Source organism: Dromiciops gliroides, chromosome 3 (genome assembly GCF_019393635.1).
Source record: "Dromiciops gliroides isolate mDroGli1 chromosome 3, mDroGli1.pri, whole genome shotgun sequence".
In the NCBI taxonomy this organism is placed as follows: Eukaryota; Metazoa; Chordata; class Mammalia; order Microbiotheria; family Microbiotheriidae; genus Dromiciops; species Dromiciops gliroides.
The window spans coordinates 659,214,254-659,229,952 of record NC_057863.1 but is presented as its reverse complement, the minus strand read 5'-3'; the positions used below and the strand labels follow the sequence as shown (position 1 = coordinate 659,229,952).

Here is a 15,699-nt window from a genome sequence, read left to right as displayed (position 1 = left end):
CGGGAGGGCTGGGGGGGGCGGGTCCGGCCTCCTCACCTGCGGGGCCCCGCCCTACACCTACATGCCACACACCTGCCCGGGGTCCCAGCTTCGGCCCCCACGCACGCCTCCCTGTGACGTCACCCCCAGCCTGAGCCGCCGCAGACCCCGCTGGGGCCGGGCCGGGGGCTCCCGGGCCTTGGGGGTCGTGCCCTCGGACCCTCCGGGAAATGGACAATTCCGGAAAGAGGAGGACCCCCCCCCCCAGCCCGGTGTCTCTGCTGGAAACCCTCCCCGCGTCCCCTTCGGCTGGACAATCTGAGGACCCCTGAGGACCCCGGGGGAAGGGGCGTTACTGACCATGAACGGGAGTCTCAGGGGAGCAGGAAGGAGAGGACGCAGCTCGGGGGGCTGAGCACCAAGCTGGGGAAGAAGACTGAGAGCCAGGAGCCTTTCAACAGCCCCGCCCCCATGGCCTCCTGGGCATGCGCAGCCCTAGGGACTACATGTCCCAGAAAGCCACGCACCACACTCCACTTATGCTTCTCCTCTGATCTTCCAGGGTTCTTGCTGACTCTAAAGTGGGACCAGGTGGCACAAGCGAGGCGACGTATGGTGCGCGGGGGACACGCGGGGGACACGCACACGCACACACAGTCTCTCTCGCACACGCACGCACTCACACGCGCACACACCCCACAATGAAACACCCCAGTGGCAATCCTGAAACTCAGAGGAGGTGGAAAGTACAAAACAAAAATCATTGACGTCAGTCCCGCAGCTGTTCTTACGCCAAGACCACGGCCTGGATCCGCCCTGACGTCATCGGGCTCTTGTGAAATAGACAGAAAAGCAGATCAGCGGCGTCCACGATGCCGCGGCCACACTGACCCTGCAAACGTGCCTCTGTCCGGGCATCCCGGGCCCCCGCGTCCCAGTCCGGATGTGAGTCCGCGCTGGGACTGTGGGGCTCACGGGGGACGGCCGCAGAAGGGAAGGGGTCATTTCATAGCAGAGAAGGGGGGGGACTGGGATGGAAAAGTGACCACTGTGGGGAGTGGGGCGCGTGAGGCCCTAACAATGCCCCGTTCCTGACCTGAGGTTATTATTCCTCCCTGGTCCCCCCCACCCCTGCTGTCGATATATGTCAAGGCGCCCGTGAGCCCCCTGCTGTGTGACCTGTCGGACCAACCACCATCTGGTTCATGAAGCCTTTGCTTTTCCAAGCAGAGAGCACCCTCTCACTGACCCCAGCAAGCTGGGACTCCTGGTCAGAGTGTGCTCACATCATGGGGCAGTGTCCTGGCCCTTGGCCCTCCCAGCATGGTACCTACACTTCTCTCATATGCTCACTGTAGCAGTGTGGTCCTTACCACCACCCCAGGCCACTGTCCTTCTGGTCTGTGTTGGAAGTCAGCCTGATGAAGGGGGAAAGAGTCTGAGATTGGGAGCCTGAGGCAGGGGTTCAAATATCCGCTCCCCCACCCCCCACATAGTTCATAGCTGTTTGGCTGTGGGCAAGTCAGCAACACTCTCTGGACCTCAGTTTCTTTTTCCTTGACATGAATCTCATGGACTGGATTATTAATGAGGTCATTCATGTGCAAACCCCTGTGATCCATGGGACTGCGAGCTCCCTGAAGGTAGCAGGGGTGAAGCTCCCCTATTGGCTGAGTGGGAGGCCCATAATGGGTGAGTTATCAGTGATGGCAGAACCAGAGAAGCTCTCATTCCTCCCAGAGGGAGCCCCCTCCTCCTCTCCAGCCCCTGCCCCCCCGGGGACACACCCAGCTCTGCCAGGGATGCTCTGGCTTCACTGAGGGGTGGCAGGGAATGGCAGCACAGGGCAGTGAGGGGAGGTTTGTGGGGCCCAGGACTGGGCATCTGGGGCTCTGTCTAAGCCCCAGTCATGGGGTTATGGGGAAGACAGAGCTCTGCAAACCTCAAGTCTTGAGAGAAAGGCCTGAATTCACCAGTGATGTTCCATTACATGCTCCCTTGGTGCAGCAGGCCCAGGCTTTAGTGAAACTCTTGGAAGATCAGACCTTGTTTTTCTTCCAATGCCACACTGCCTGGCCCCTATTCTGAGTACAGTAGGGCTCAGAGGTCTCTAGAAAGACAATCACCAGCTATTCCTGGTCAGGTGTTTTTTCCATGCCTGAAGAATAGAAGCTTCAGAAATACCAGAAACTGAACAAGATGGCAGCAGACACAGAGTCCTCCAGATTGTAGGCTCTGATGATGCAGAGACTTGGATAATGTCATTGGAAAATCACTTGCCAAGTATGTTGTAACACCACACATGAGAAGTGTGGAGCCCATCATAACAGATGTCCCTTACACTGTTCATATTCACATCCAATGAATGTTCACATTAAACAACTCCATGATCAGGGTTCAGTGGACATTTGGGAACTGGTTGAGGCAGAGAAGAGGGAAATGATACCTGAAGAGAGGCTGCAGCCATGGGTAGACCCACAGATGGACAAAGTTCTACCTGTTACATGAAAATATCATTCGTGACTGTATCTTGTCTTTATCTACCATTTTCCAAAGCTGTCTCAGTTGCTTGTAAATCAAATGATTTTGGACAAGTCACCAAATTATTCCCCCTTCCAGTGGTCATCCAAACAAAACTGCGGCTCTCCCTTTTACCTCAGTGTCTCCTTATCCCCTCTACCAACCCTCTCTCTGTCTCTCACCTAAATGTCTCTTGAGCCTTTCCACCAATAAGACACCAGGTGTCTCAATTCCTCCACCTTGTTTTTCCTCTTTTTCATCCATCCAAATGGTATATTAACTGTTTAGAAACCAAAGTGAAATATCCTTGGCACATGAATTCCTTGCACATAGTTTGTTTCTGCAACTACATGGATTTCTAAATGAATCATTCTCTGGATATAACTACTCATTTTCTTTATTCCTCTGTAACAACCCCTTCTTCTATGGGTGCCTGGAAGATTCTATTCCTACTCTATCCAAAAGAGAGAAAAAAATGGGTTCTGAATGTAGTACCCATGGATGGAGGAATCAAGACAAGATAGCTGTACCTGACAGCTCCAAGTTCCTGCCTGTAATCTGTGGATAGGGCCCTAACCCATGACCATGCTCCATGAGCAAATAGAGATGGAAGGAGGGTGGCACCTTAGCTGCTTAACCCTGTCCCACAGCCGAGCCCCAGGGACATGAATGGGAGAGAATATTTTGTATCTCTTCTCCCCAGATTTCTCAAAAAAAAATTCTCCCTTACTGCTTTATTCAGCCACAAGCTAGCTAAAAGAGAATTTTTTTTTCCATGTTTGAGTACCAATCAAGTTGTGACATCTACGTTGCTCAAGAGGAGCCTGTGTTCTGGCCTACCTAAATCTCCCCCACCTCTTCGCCTCCCCCTACTTAACCTTTGTTCCTTGAAATGGACTTTTTGTTTTTTGTTTTGTTTTGGAAAGGCATTGAAAAGGCCTGGAATTCACATCTTTAGGTTTCCTCATGAGCACAAAAGCAAATCTTTTGCTTTTTGTTTATGGTTCTGGTTTTGGTTTTACTTTGTTTTTGACTTTTATTTCTTTTGCTTTCTTTTTAACTCAATTTTGTAAACTAAGTGACTTTTCGAAGACATTTTAAGTATATGCTGTGGGGCCATTGGGTCTCAGAAGCTATCACAATTCTTTTTTTTTTTTTTAGAGAACCATGAGTTTTTAATGAGCTTGTTTATGGGATTACATTTTTTTTAAAAAGGGGGCTGTTGAAACCTATTGCTTGATTTATCAATGAAGATATTGAATATTGCTGATTGAAGTTTTATTTCTTTTTGATAAATTGATTATCATTTTAAGTATGTTACTGTCATACTAGATAGAGAATTCATGCATAAGATGATGTGTTTACTTGCTCAAAGAAGATTATGTAATACTGTCTAATATTATCAGCCATTTACAGTCATTTATCATTTGCATGTCATTATACTCTGAGTGTGGTTTGGAATTATTGCATATATTACAAGTATATCCTCAGTTATGCAGCGTAACATGCATTTTTACAATCATACTGTCTTTGGTGAAATTAATATGAGATTTATGAATTATGGAAACTTATCATTTCAGAGACTAACTGCTCTTAAAATGAGCTTGATGCAGGCCCTGGAGAGAATATATGTACAACAGGAGGAGAGACGGGTACATATAAGTCCATGGTTTGCTTATGATGGCAACTATGTAGACCCCAATTGCTGGACACAGTCCAGTTTCTTCCTCTCTCCCTCCTAAAATAACCTAGTTTAACTTAACTAGTTTTCTTTTTCTTTCACTCAGTCTGATGGCATGGTCGGAATCCATCCACCTGTGGCCTAGTACAATTACTGGATGTCTCGAAACCATGAGATGCAGTATGGTAACTTTCCATAACATTTTCAGGTGTCATGAACACATTGCTAAATTTGGCTTTGATCCAGACACATGGTAGTAAGAAGTTTTATAGATTATATAACTACCTGAACCCTGTATTATATAAAGGAAGGGAATGTAATGGAATGTATTAATTTGATCATTGACAATGCTATGCTAAGGATTAGTAAAAATCCAACAGTTCAACAGCTAAAGAAGTGAGTCCAGCTTTCCAGACCAGAGTCCAGTTTTCTCCTGGTGAAATCTTACCACTCCAAGAAGATGGAAATAGTAGTGGTATTACTGGGTCAAAGGGTATGCTCAGTCTGATAGCCCTTTGGGCATAGAAAACCATATATTCCTTTGAACTAACTTAATTGGAAATCAGTCTGGGGTTGCATAGGTTAAGTTTAGAGTTAATAATATTCATCTGTATTTCCATATCTTTCATTTTTTATTAGTTTCACCTTTGTTGTTTAATTAATTCCCAAGTAATAAAATCTGATCCTTTTGTAAACTAAAGCTTAGATGCTCCTTTCTTATTGGCCTGGGAGAAATATCTAAAAAGGGCTGTTCAGAGGAGAGGGTTAAATCTTAAAGGTCCCTCATATTTCCGGGAGCCCAATATTAAGGCGAGCCACCCAAACAATGCTCAGTATATCAAATTTTGGCCCTCACAACTCATTATTTGATTTGGTTATTGCCAAAGACATTTAAAGTTGTGTTAAGATCAATTTTGTAGAAATTTTCCAGCTGAGGAGACTTTCTGCTTGATTATCAGTATCTGAAACACCTGAGAGACTTTTTTTTACAACCACATCTGAGAGCATGCCCAGGATCCAGAGCCAGAATGGAGAGCTATACCCAGAGGACATCCCAAGAATCATCTAAGAAAAGAATTCCAAAAACTTAAATGGACATTTTCCAGTATTCCTGTTCCCACTGCATACACTATTTGTCATGTCCACCTACGAAAGGGGAGTGCGTCATTCAATTTCTTTTCTCTCTTTTCATTCCCTTTACATTGTTAATTATAAGTATCTGTAGAGCGATTGCTTCATTTAAGGAAACTATTGTTTCTTGATGAAGCACAGGGTGGGGTATGAGAATATTATTACCAGGGGCTCCCTGCTGAGAGAGCATGGGTTAACCTTTCTAAGATTCAGTGTCCAGAAGTTATCTCACATCAACGTGAGACCACTTTCAACCACTCAGCTTGAAGCAGTGTGGAAGGCAGTTGGTTTGGTCATTTGGTGGTTGGAACCTTGTGGGGGGGGGGGTTGGTAGAAGAAGCAGGTAAGGGTGTGAACTCTGATCTCTCCTCTAGCGCAGACAGGTTTTCCTATTTTTCCTATTATAGCAGAGAAACTTGTTTTCTCTTCACTAAACTCTAAAATATTTTAATAAATGTTAAATACCTACACTGTTAAATTGTTGTCATAGTTAGCTTTCCCCAAACTGGGGACAGATGACCACACATATATAGTTTTACCCATCACATCCCTTTTGGATGATCTCTTTGGGATACGGAACTAGTAGTGGTATTACTGGGTCAAAGGGTATGCCCAGTCTGATAGCCCTTTGGGCATAGAAAAGCTAAAGTTTTTAAATGAACTTTAAAATAGTTTTTACATGTAATTGGGGGGAAAATAAAATTCTAAATAAATGGCAAAAAAGTAAAATGAATTCCCTAAATTTGAACAAGCTCGGAAGGACAACTGAATGCATTTTCTAATTCATAACAGTGACAAGATTTCTATAGAATATGAATATTGCACCTGAAGGTTTTATACATTTATTATATTTCTAAGATTTCTCCAGTATGGATACTCTGATGTGCAGCAAGATTGGAGCTCACTGAAAAAGCCTTTCCACACTGATGACATTGATAAGGTTTCTCTCCAGTGTGGATCCTCTGATGCTTAGCAAGATGGGATCTCTGTGTGAAAGCCTTTCCACACTGATGACATTTATAAGGTTTCTCTCCAGTGTGGATTCTCTGATGTTCAGTAAGAATGGAGATCCGTGTGAAAGCCTTTCCACACTGATGACATTCATAACATTTATCTCCACTGTGGATTTTTTGATGCTTAGCAAGACTGGAGCTCTCTGTGAAAGCCTTTCCACACTGATGACATTCATAAGGTTTCTCTCCAGTGTGGATTTTCTGATGTGAAACAAGATGGGATCTCTGGTTGAAACCCTTTCCACACTGATGACATTCATAAGGTTTCTCTCCCATGTGGATTCTCTGATGTGCAGCAAGATTGGAGTTCATTGTGAAAGCCTTTCCACACTGATTACATTCATAAGGTTTCTCTACAGTGTGGATTTTCTGATGTGCAGCAAGAATGGAAATCCGTGTGAAAGCCTTACCGCACTGATTACATCCATAAGGTTTCTCTCCAGTGTGGATTCTCTGATGTGCAACAAGAATGGAGCTCTCTGTGAAAGCCTTTCCACACTGATTACATTCATAAGGTTTCTCTCCAGTGTGGATTCTCTGATGCTTAGCAAGACTGGAGCTCACTGTGAAAGCCTTTCCACACTGATTACATTCATAAGGTTTCTCTCCAGTGTGGATTCTCTGATGCTTAGCAAGACTGGATCTCTCTCTGAAAGCCTTTCCACACTGATTACATTCATAAGGTTTCTCTCCAGTGTGGATTTTCTGATGTGCAGCAAGATGGGATCTCTGTGTGAAAGCCTTTCCACACTGATGACATTCATAAGGTTTCTCTCCAGTGTGGATTCTCTGATGTGCAGCAAGAATGGAGATCCGTGTGAAAGACTTTCCACACTGATTACATTCATAAGCTTTCTCTCCAGTGTGGATTCTCTGATGCTTAGCAAGACTGGAGCTCTCTGTGAAAGTCTTTCCACACTGATTACATTCATAAGGTTTCTCTCCAGTGTGGATTCTCTGATGCTTAGCAAGACTGGATCTCTCTGTGAAAGCCTTTCCACACTGATGACATTCATAAGGTTTCTCTCCAGTGTGGATTCTCTGATGCTTAGCAAGATGGGATCTCTGGTTGAAGGCCTTTCCACACTGATCACATTCATAAGGTTTCTCTCCAGTGTGGATTCTCTGATGTGCAGCAAGACTGGAGCTCACTGTGAAAGCCTTTCCACACTGATTACATTCATGAGGTTTCTCTCCAGTGTGGATTTTCTGATGCTTAGCAAGACTGGAGTTCTGTGTGAAAGTCTTTCCACACTGATAACATTCATAAGGTTTCTCTCCAGTATGGATTCTCTGATGTACCACAAGAAGAGATTCCCCTGTGAAAGTCATTCCACACTGATTACATTTATAAAGCATTTTTCCATTGTGAATGTTCTGATGGCTAATAAAACCTGAGTTCCAACCAAAGGCCTTTGCACCATCACTCTCAAATCTATGCTGGTCATATTCTTCCACAGAAATGTTTACCTTTGTAGCCATCTTCTTCACAACCAACCTGGTCTCTCCACCTGAAGAAAACCATTATGTATTAACAGAAAGATACATATACCTAAAAATATGTTCTTTTGTCCTGTGGCATAATGTAAACATATGCATATTCTATTTCTCCAGCCAACATCAGGAATTTTTCATTTAAAATAGGCAAAATTAATCTTTCGAAATACCTGTAAGATGGCTTCTTTTATTTTGGAAAAAGTCAGTTTTTTTGTTTGTTTTTTTTCCAATTACATGTTAAGGTAGCTTTCAAAATTTATTTCTCATACAATTTGAGTTCCAATTTTTTTCTCTCCCTCCTTTTCCTTCCCCCTTCGCAAAATGGCAAGCAAACTAATATAGCTTATACATGTGGAATGATGTATATACATTTCCACATTGTTCATGTTGAGAAAGAAAAAACAGGTCAAAAGGGAAAAACCACTGTAGTGGAAATTTCAAAGTTGTAGTGTTAGACAAAGAAAAGGAAATGAAAATAAGTTTACTGAGAGAGGGATCCTTTCTTACAATAAAACTGGTCTCAGTTCTAGGACCCAAAGACCCCAAGCCTCAGGATTCAGAAATATTTATACACAATGACTCCTCCCACTATTTATCATAACCCAACAGGTACAAATATAATAAGTATAGAATACAGAGAAAGAAACCATCAGATGCCAGCATAGTCACTTGCAATTCTATATATTTTAACACTGTTACTAAGTAAAAAGCTCTAACATATGAAACCACATCCTGGATTGAATCTTTGCCATCTTGGATGTGTCTGGCCTATATTTCTCTTTTTTCTCAACTATCAAGACATTCCACCATATTGGTTAAGCTTGGCATTCCAACTTCTCTCCAGCTCTCATTGGTCCCTTACACCTCAGAAGGTACTAATTTATGTATTTGATCTTCAAGCTGATTGGTGGCGAGACCTAAGCACAATTGGTTAAGCTTGTCCAGTAGGAAAGTTAGCATTTCCCTGAGCTCTTTCCAATATCTAGCTTAGTTACTTCATTATCATTTTCTTAAGCTACTAAAGGATATCTAAATCATTTAAATCACATTTTGTAGTCTATAAACTGATTACTACTACCGTTAAATCACATATTTAAGGGGTGGGGAAAATCTCACACCATGAGAAACAAAAAAAACAAAAAAAAATGGGAAAATCGCACGCCTCGATGTTCTTTCAGACGCCATCATTTTTTCTCTGGATGTGGATAGCGTTTGACATCATGAGTTCTTTGGAATTGTCTTGGATCACTGTATTAGTGAGAAGAGCTGAGTCTTTCCTAGATGATCATTGCACGTTGCTGGTAAGGTGAACAAGGTTCTGGTTTTGCTCATTTCACTCAGCATTTCATAGAAGTCCTTCTGGGTTTTTCTAAAATCTGTCTGTTGATCATTTCATATAGCACACTATTATTTCATTAAATTCCTATACTACAACTTGTTCAGCCATGTATTGCCTCAGTTTCCACTTATTTGGAACCATTAAAAAAGCCATAAATATATATAATTTATATATACAAATTTTATATACATAAATTTTGACCAATCTTAATAGCAGTTTATTTTTTCAAGTTACATGTAAAGACTATTAAAATTTGTTTTTATATAATTTTGAATTCAAAAGTTTTCTTCTTCCCTCTCTCCCCTCCTCCCTCCCAATATAAAAAGCAATATGATATAAGGGAAAAACCTCAAAACAGGAAAACAAAACCAAAAACCAAAAAAAAGTAGAAATAGTATGGTTCAATCTACATCTAGATTCTAGAGGTCTTTTTTATTTTCAGTTTTTGGATTTGGAGAGCATTTTCCATCATGAGGCCTTTGTATTGCTGAGAAGACTCAAGTCTATCACAGTTGATCAACACACAATGTTGTTCATACTGTGTACAATGTTCTCCTGGTTCTGTTCATCTCACTCAGTGTCAGTTCATGTGAGTCCTTCCAGATTTCTTTTGCCACCTTCCTGTGCATTTCTTTATTAGTTCCCTTCATATTCTTGTCCTTTTGTTCTTCCAGATAAAATTTGTATTTTTTCTATCTACACAACAATTATTTTTGGTAGTTTTTGTACATCCTTCATTCTTGAAGAGGACCAAGATATTGGGGAGGTGATGTCATGACTCACAATGAACTGGATTTGAGTGAGGAAAGACTGTGCCAAGGCACCAACTTCACTCTCTCCCTCCAGACCAAGCAGGGTTCAGTGGCTCGATGTTTATCGGGACCACTGGAGATGACCCCAAAGGCAGTGAGTGACCTTTGCCTTTTCAAGTAAGGTCTTTTTCAGGGCTCAGTTCATCTGAGGCGATGCCCATTCAGAGATTAAGGGAAGGTCGTTCTTTGTCCTTCATTCATTCAGGGTGATCTCATGGGTCCAGTGGCAAGATATAGATCAGCAGCACTGGAGATGGCTCAGGATATTTAAGGGAATTGGAGTTGAGTGACTTGCCCCATGACATAGCTTAATCAAAAAAATAGATAAAGAGCCAAGACTGGGGAATGAAACCAGCAAGCTGCCTGAGCTCCCCCAAATATTCCTCAGAAACAACGTTTAAAATATTCCTCTCAACATATTCTGAAGCTGTGAAACCTGCAAAAAAATTGGAGTGAAACAATCTTTTGACTTAAGATATCCTGGCAGATCTTCAGGAAAGCTCTGGGTCACCAGGGTCAAAGGGGAGGACAAGTCAGCTCAGAGGGTGTCTGGGCCAGCCACCAAAGGGCTATTACCCTCAGCACAGATCAACAGCTGAGGGCCCCCAGTCCAAGCTCAGCAAGGTAGTAGCACAACAGGCCAGTTGTGAGACCCCTGGCTTCAATGCAGAAGGTAATGTACCAGCTGGGGTCTCTGTTACCCAACAGGAACAACTATGCTGGGCTACTCCAGTGCAGTGAGCAAGCTGCAGGGAGCTGAGGCCTCAGAGCAAAAAGCTAATGACTGGGCCCCTGGCCCCCAGCAAAAGAAGCTTGGGACAGAGCATGCTGTACCCCAGGAGCAGAATTCAACCTTAAAAGGCAAAAAAGAGACCATTTCAATATCAAGGATCAATCACAATTACACAGCATCTGGCATGTTCTTTATTAAATTAGAGGGCTTAGAATATGATATTCTGGAAGGCAATGGAACTGGGATTACAACCAAGAATGTACTACCCAGAAAAATTAAACATAATCTTTCAGGGGAAAAGATGGACACTCAGTGAAAGAGTGGACTTCAAAACTTTTTGAAAGATAAGCCCACAACTGAACAGAAAATTCAATCTAAAAATACAAGACTCAAGAGATACATGAAAAGATAAAAAGGGAATTATAAATATTACTCACTAAAGTTAAAATTTTTGCATCCTTACAAGGGAAGAAGATACTTGTAAAATTCTTGAGAACTGCATATTAAGGCAGATAGGAGGAGTCTTGAGTTGATTCTGATGTAATGTTATTTAAAAAAAAAAAACTTAAGGAACAGCAAAAAGGTTTATAAGGGGAGAAAAGAAAAGGGAAGACAGAATGGGATAAATCCCATCATATAAAGAAGCACAAAAGACCTATTTCTAATAGTGGGGAAAAGGGGGGGGTAAGTATTGTTTTGACCTTACTCTCATCTGATTTGGCTCAAAGAGGGAATAACATACACACTCAGTAGGTTCTAGAATTTTATCTTACCCTCTAGGGAAGTAAAAGGGGAACGGGGAAAAGAAAAGGGTGGGGAAACAAAAAGAAGGGTGGGATGCTGATAGAAGGGAAGGTAAAGCTCGGAGGGGAATGGACAAAAGGGAGGTGGGGCTGATAGAAAGGAGAGTAGACTTAGGTGGCCAGAAACAAAACACTAGTGAGAAGGGACAGGGGAAAAGGAAAGAGAAAAATACAAACAAGGGAAAAAATAGGGCACAGGAAAATATACACTTAGTATTCATAACTGTGTATGTCAAAGGGATATGGTTGATTCTCTAAGTATACTATCAAATCATCTGAAAAGAGTTATACTTTCATTTCTTCAATACCTAATCTAATTCCTTCACTTTTTTCCCTTTTATTGTTAAAGCTAACATTTCTAAGGTGATATTGGATAAGCGGGGTGATCGTGGGCATACTTGTTTCACTCCTAATTTTACTGGCATCGTGTCTAGCTGATCCCCTTTCCACATAATTCTTCTTTAAGGTTTTAGATAAGTTACTTATTTTGTGGCATATATTGATATAATCATATGCTTCTTTTTCCCTTATATGCATGGTCAATTATGCTAATCATTCTCCTAAAATTGAAACAGCCATGCATTCCTGATATAAATCATAGCTGGTTATAGCGTGTGATCCTTGTGACATATTGCTGTGATCTCTTTGCTAATATTTTATTTTACAATTTTGCATTAATATTCATTACAAGTTTCTTTCGGTTTTAGCTCTTCTTCATTCAGGAATCAGCACCGTGTTTGTATTATAAAAGGAATTTATGAGGACAACTTCACCTATTTTTCCCTTTGATGTTTTAATGTAAAAGCTCTTAAGCCCAGGGCAATTCTGATTGTGGTATTTGAAAATGATTGTTCTGGAATTTGACTAAAATATTCCTTGGAGTTTTCATTTTTAAATCTCTTTCAGAGGTGATCAGGTGATTCTTTCAATGAAGATTTTACCCTCTAGTTCTAGGTTATCATGGTAGTTTTCCTTCATAATGTCTTAAAAAATGCTGTGCAGGCTCTTTTTCTGATCCTGGCTTTCAGGTTATCCAAGAATTCTTAAATTATCTCTATATTATGTTTCAAATTATATCCTGAATCCAACATCTTTCTATTAGGAAGTTAACAGCAGGATTTTCTAATGGTCCTCTCTTACCGCATCCCATTTAGTGGTTCAAGAACTCTTTGGAGATTCATGATGATGAAGTCCAAGGGATTTTAGCTAAAAATTACTTTGTGCAAAACAATCTGGTACTGGCAAAGAAATAGAGCAGTAGATCAGTGGAAAAGAATATTACAGGATAGTAATTGATTATACTAACCCAATATATGACAAAGCCAAAGATCCAAGCTTTTGTAAAAAATACTCATTCTCTGACAAAAAGTGTTGCGAAAATGGGAAAAGAGAATGGCAGAAACTAGGTACAGAACAACATCTCACACTGTGTTTTATAATAAGGTCATAAAGGGTGATACCTTTTTTTAAAACAATTATTTATTTATTTTTTATTTTTTAGTGAGGCAATTGGGGTTAAGTGACTTGCCCAGAGTCACACAGCTAGCAAGTGTTAAGTGTCTGAGGCCGGATTTGAACTCAGGTACTCCTGACTCCAGGGCCAGTGCTCTAACCACTGTGCCATCTAGCTGCCCCAAGGGTGATACCTTAAGCAAATTAAAAGAGCATAGAACGGGGGCAGCTAGGTGGCACAGTGGTTAGAGCACTGGCCCTGGAGTCAGAAGTACCTGAGTTCAAATCCGGCCTCAGACACATAACACTTACTAGCTGTGTGACCCTGGGCAAGTCACTTAACCCCCATTGCCCTGCAAAAAAAAAAAAAAGAGCATAGAACAGGGGAAGAATTTACGACCAAAGAAGACATAGAAAGTTTTACAAAATGTAAAATAGGTACTTTTTATTATATAAAATTAAAAAGCTTTTGCACAAACAAAACCAACTGAACCAAAATTATAAGGAAAGCAGAAAACTGGGAAAGAATTTTTGAAACATGTATCTCTGACAAATGCCATATTTCTCCAATATATAGAGAAGGGAATGAAATGAATAAAAGTAAAAGTCCTTCCCCAATAGATAAATAGTCAATGAATATGAACAGATGGTTTCAGACAAAGAAATTAAAGCTATCCGTAGTCAAATGAAAAAAAAGTTCTAAATTACTATGGATCAGGGAAATATAAATTAAAACAACTCTGAGGTAGCACCTCACACTAGTGGTAAACTAATAAACTCTTGGTGGAGTTGTGAATTGATCCAACCATTCCGGAGAATAATTTGGAACTAAGTCCAAAGGATTATGAAACTGTGCATACCCTTTGATCCAGCAGTACCACTGCTAGGGTTATATCCCAGGAAATGGCAAAAAAGGGAAAAAGAATTGTACAAAAATATTTATAACAGCTCTCTTTCTAGTGGCTAGGAAAATCAAAGGGATGCCCATCAAATGGGGAATGGCTAAACAACCTGTGGCAGATGATTATAATGGAACATTATTGTGCTATAAGGAATCACAAGCAAGGTGGATTTAGAAAGTCCTTATTATGAACTGATGAGCAGAACCAGAAGAGCATTGTGCACAGTGATAATGATGTTGTTTGATGAGGAAATGTGAATGAGTTAACTATTCTCAGTAATACAATGACCCAAGGCAATCCCAAAGGACTGATGATGAAACATAATCTCCACCCACAAAGACAAAACTGATATTGAAAACAGACTAAAGCATGATATTTTTCACTTTCCTTCATTTTTTTTCTTATATAAAATAACTAATACAGTAATGTTTTCTATAATTGCCCATGTATAACATGTATCTGATAGCCTTCTGCCTCTGGGAAGGTGTAGGAAAGGGAGACAGGGAGGGAGGGACAGAATAGTAAACTCAAAACTTTAAAATAAAAATGTTTATTAAAAAATATTAAATGGCACCTTATGCAGTAAAGAATTGCCAAGGTTTGTTTGCTGTATATTTTTCTCCCGGAACAACAAGTAGATATATGTTTCAGGCATTAAAATATTTCATTGTGCAGTGATTCCCAACCATCATGATTAGGCATAAAATGATGTTTTTGTTTTTTTAAAAAAAGACTGCTGGTTGCTTTCACTGCTTCAAGTCTCTCACCAATCCACTTAATCCCCCACCCATCTGTCAAATTCGTCTACTATAGGACACTTCTGATCATGTCACTGCCACTCACTAAAACACTTCCCCATTAACAGGATCTAATAGAAAATCTCTGCTTGGCTCTTAAAGCCCTTTATCATTAGCCCTTCTCCTATTTTCCCAGGCTTTTTTCACCTTATTTTCCCTCCATATGTGTGAAAATCAGGTTTTTTTGTTTCTTGACCAGGAACATCTCCTGACTCCATGTTCTCTCTGGCTGTCCCTCAAGTCCCACCTAAATTCTTCCTTTAACAGTAAGTCTCCTCCTGTCTTCCTTACCCATAGGGTCTTCCCTGTCTTGATGAGGTCCACTTTATCCGGGATACACTGGGTTGCCAGATCCTTGTTTACATGCTGTGTTCCCCATTAGACTGAACTCCTTGAGAGCAAGGCTTATCTTTTGCCATTCTTTGTGTTCCTAGTGTTTAGCAGTGTCTGGAACATAGTAGGTGCTAAATCAATGTTTATTGACTGGAATAAAGACTAGGAAACAATTCAGAATGGATACCCTCAGGCCATGTGAGATGCATTCAGGAGAGTTCAATGCCCCACAGTTCAAAAGGATGACTTCTTAAACCATCAAAATTTTGTAACTACAAGATGTGAGCAAATAATGGGGTTACAGGGGACCCAGAGAGCCTTGCCTGCCCTTTCTTAAGGCCAGCCCAGAGTCAGGAGAATTTCAGAGGAAATGTAATTGTACCTTGGGCTATGAATACAGACAACAGAAGTTAAATCCACACCTACCTGAAAAGCCTTGACCCCAACAGAGAGTCTGTCCTCTGGGCTCTGATGTCCGCACATACTGCTCCAGACCACCCTCAAGTCCAGTGAACCAAGAGATTTGAATGATGCTGGCCAATTAGCTTGAAGCAGGGTGTAAGGGCCACCTCTCCTCCTGACCTCAAGGAGCTTACTCTCAGGGACTCTCTCTCTTGGCCTTGGGACTCTGAAGGAGCAGCAATGTGGCCCACTATCCCTCTCCCCTCTGAACTTCTGGGGCCATGTGCTCTATCTTCACTGATATT

General features: G+C 41.4%; 1 protein-coding gene across 1 annotated transcript in view; it reads right to left on the bottom strand.

Moving 5' to 3' along the window:
• LOC122748371 (zinc finger protein 850-like) overlaps positions 1 to 15,699 on the bottom strand; it is a gene marked incomplete at its 3' end in the record, with an annotated part of 465,756 nt that overhangs the window by 17,946 nt on the left and 432,111 nt on the right. The window contains 4 exon segments of the mRNA XM_043994017.1: positions 340 to 458; positions 512 to 702; positions 771 to 941; positions 6,170 to 7,835. Of these exon segments, the coding sequence (XP_043849952.1) occupies positions 340 to 458; positions 512 to 702; positions 771 to 941; positions 6,170 to 7,835 (2,147 nt within the window).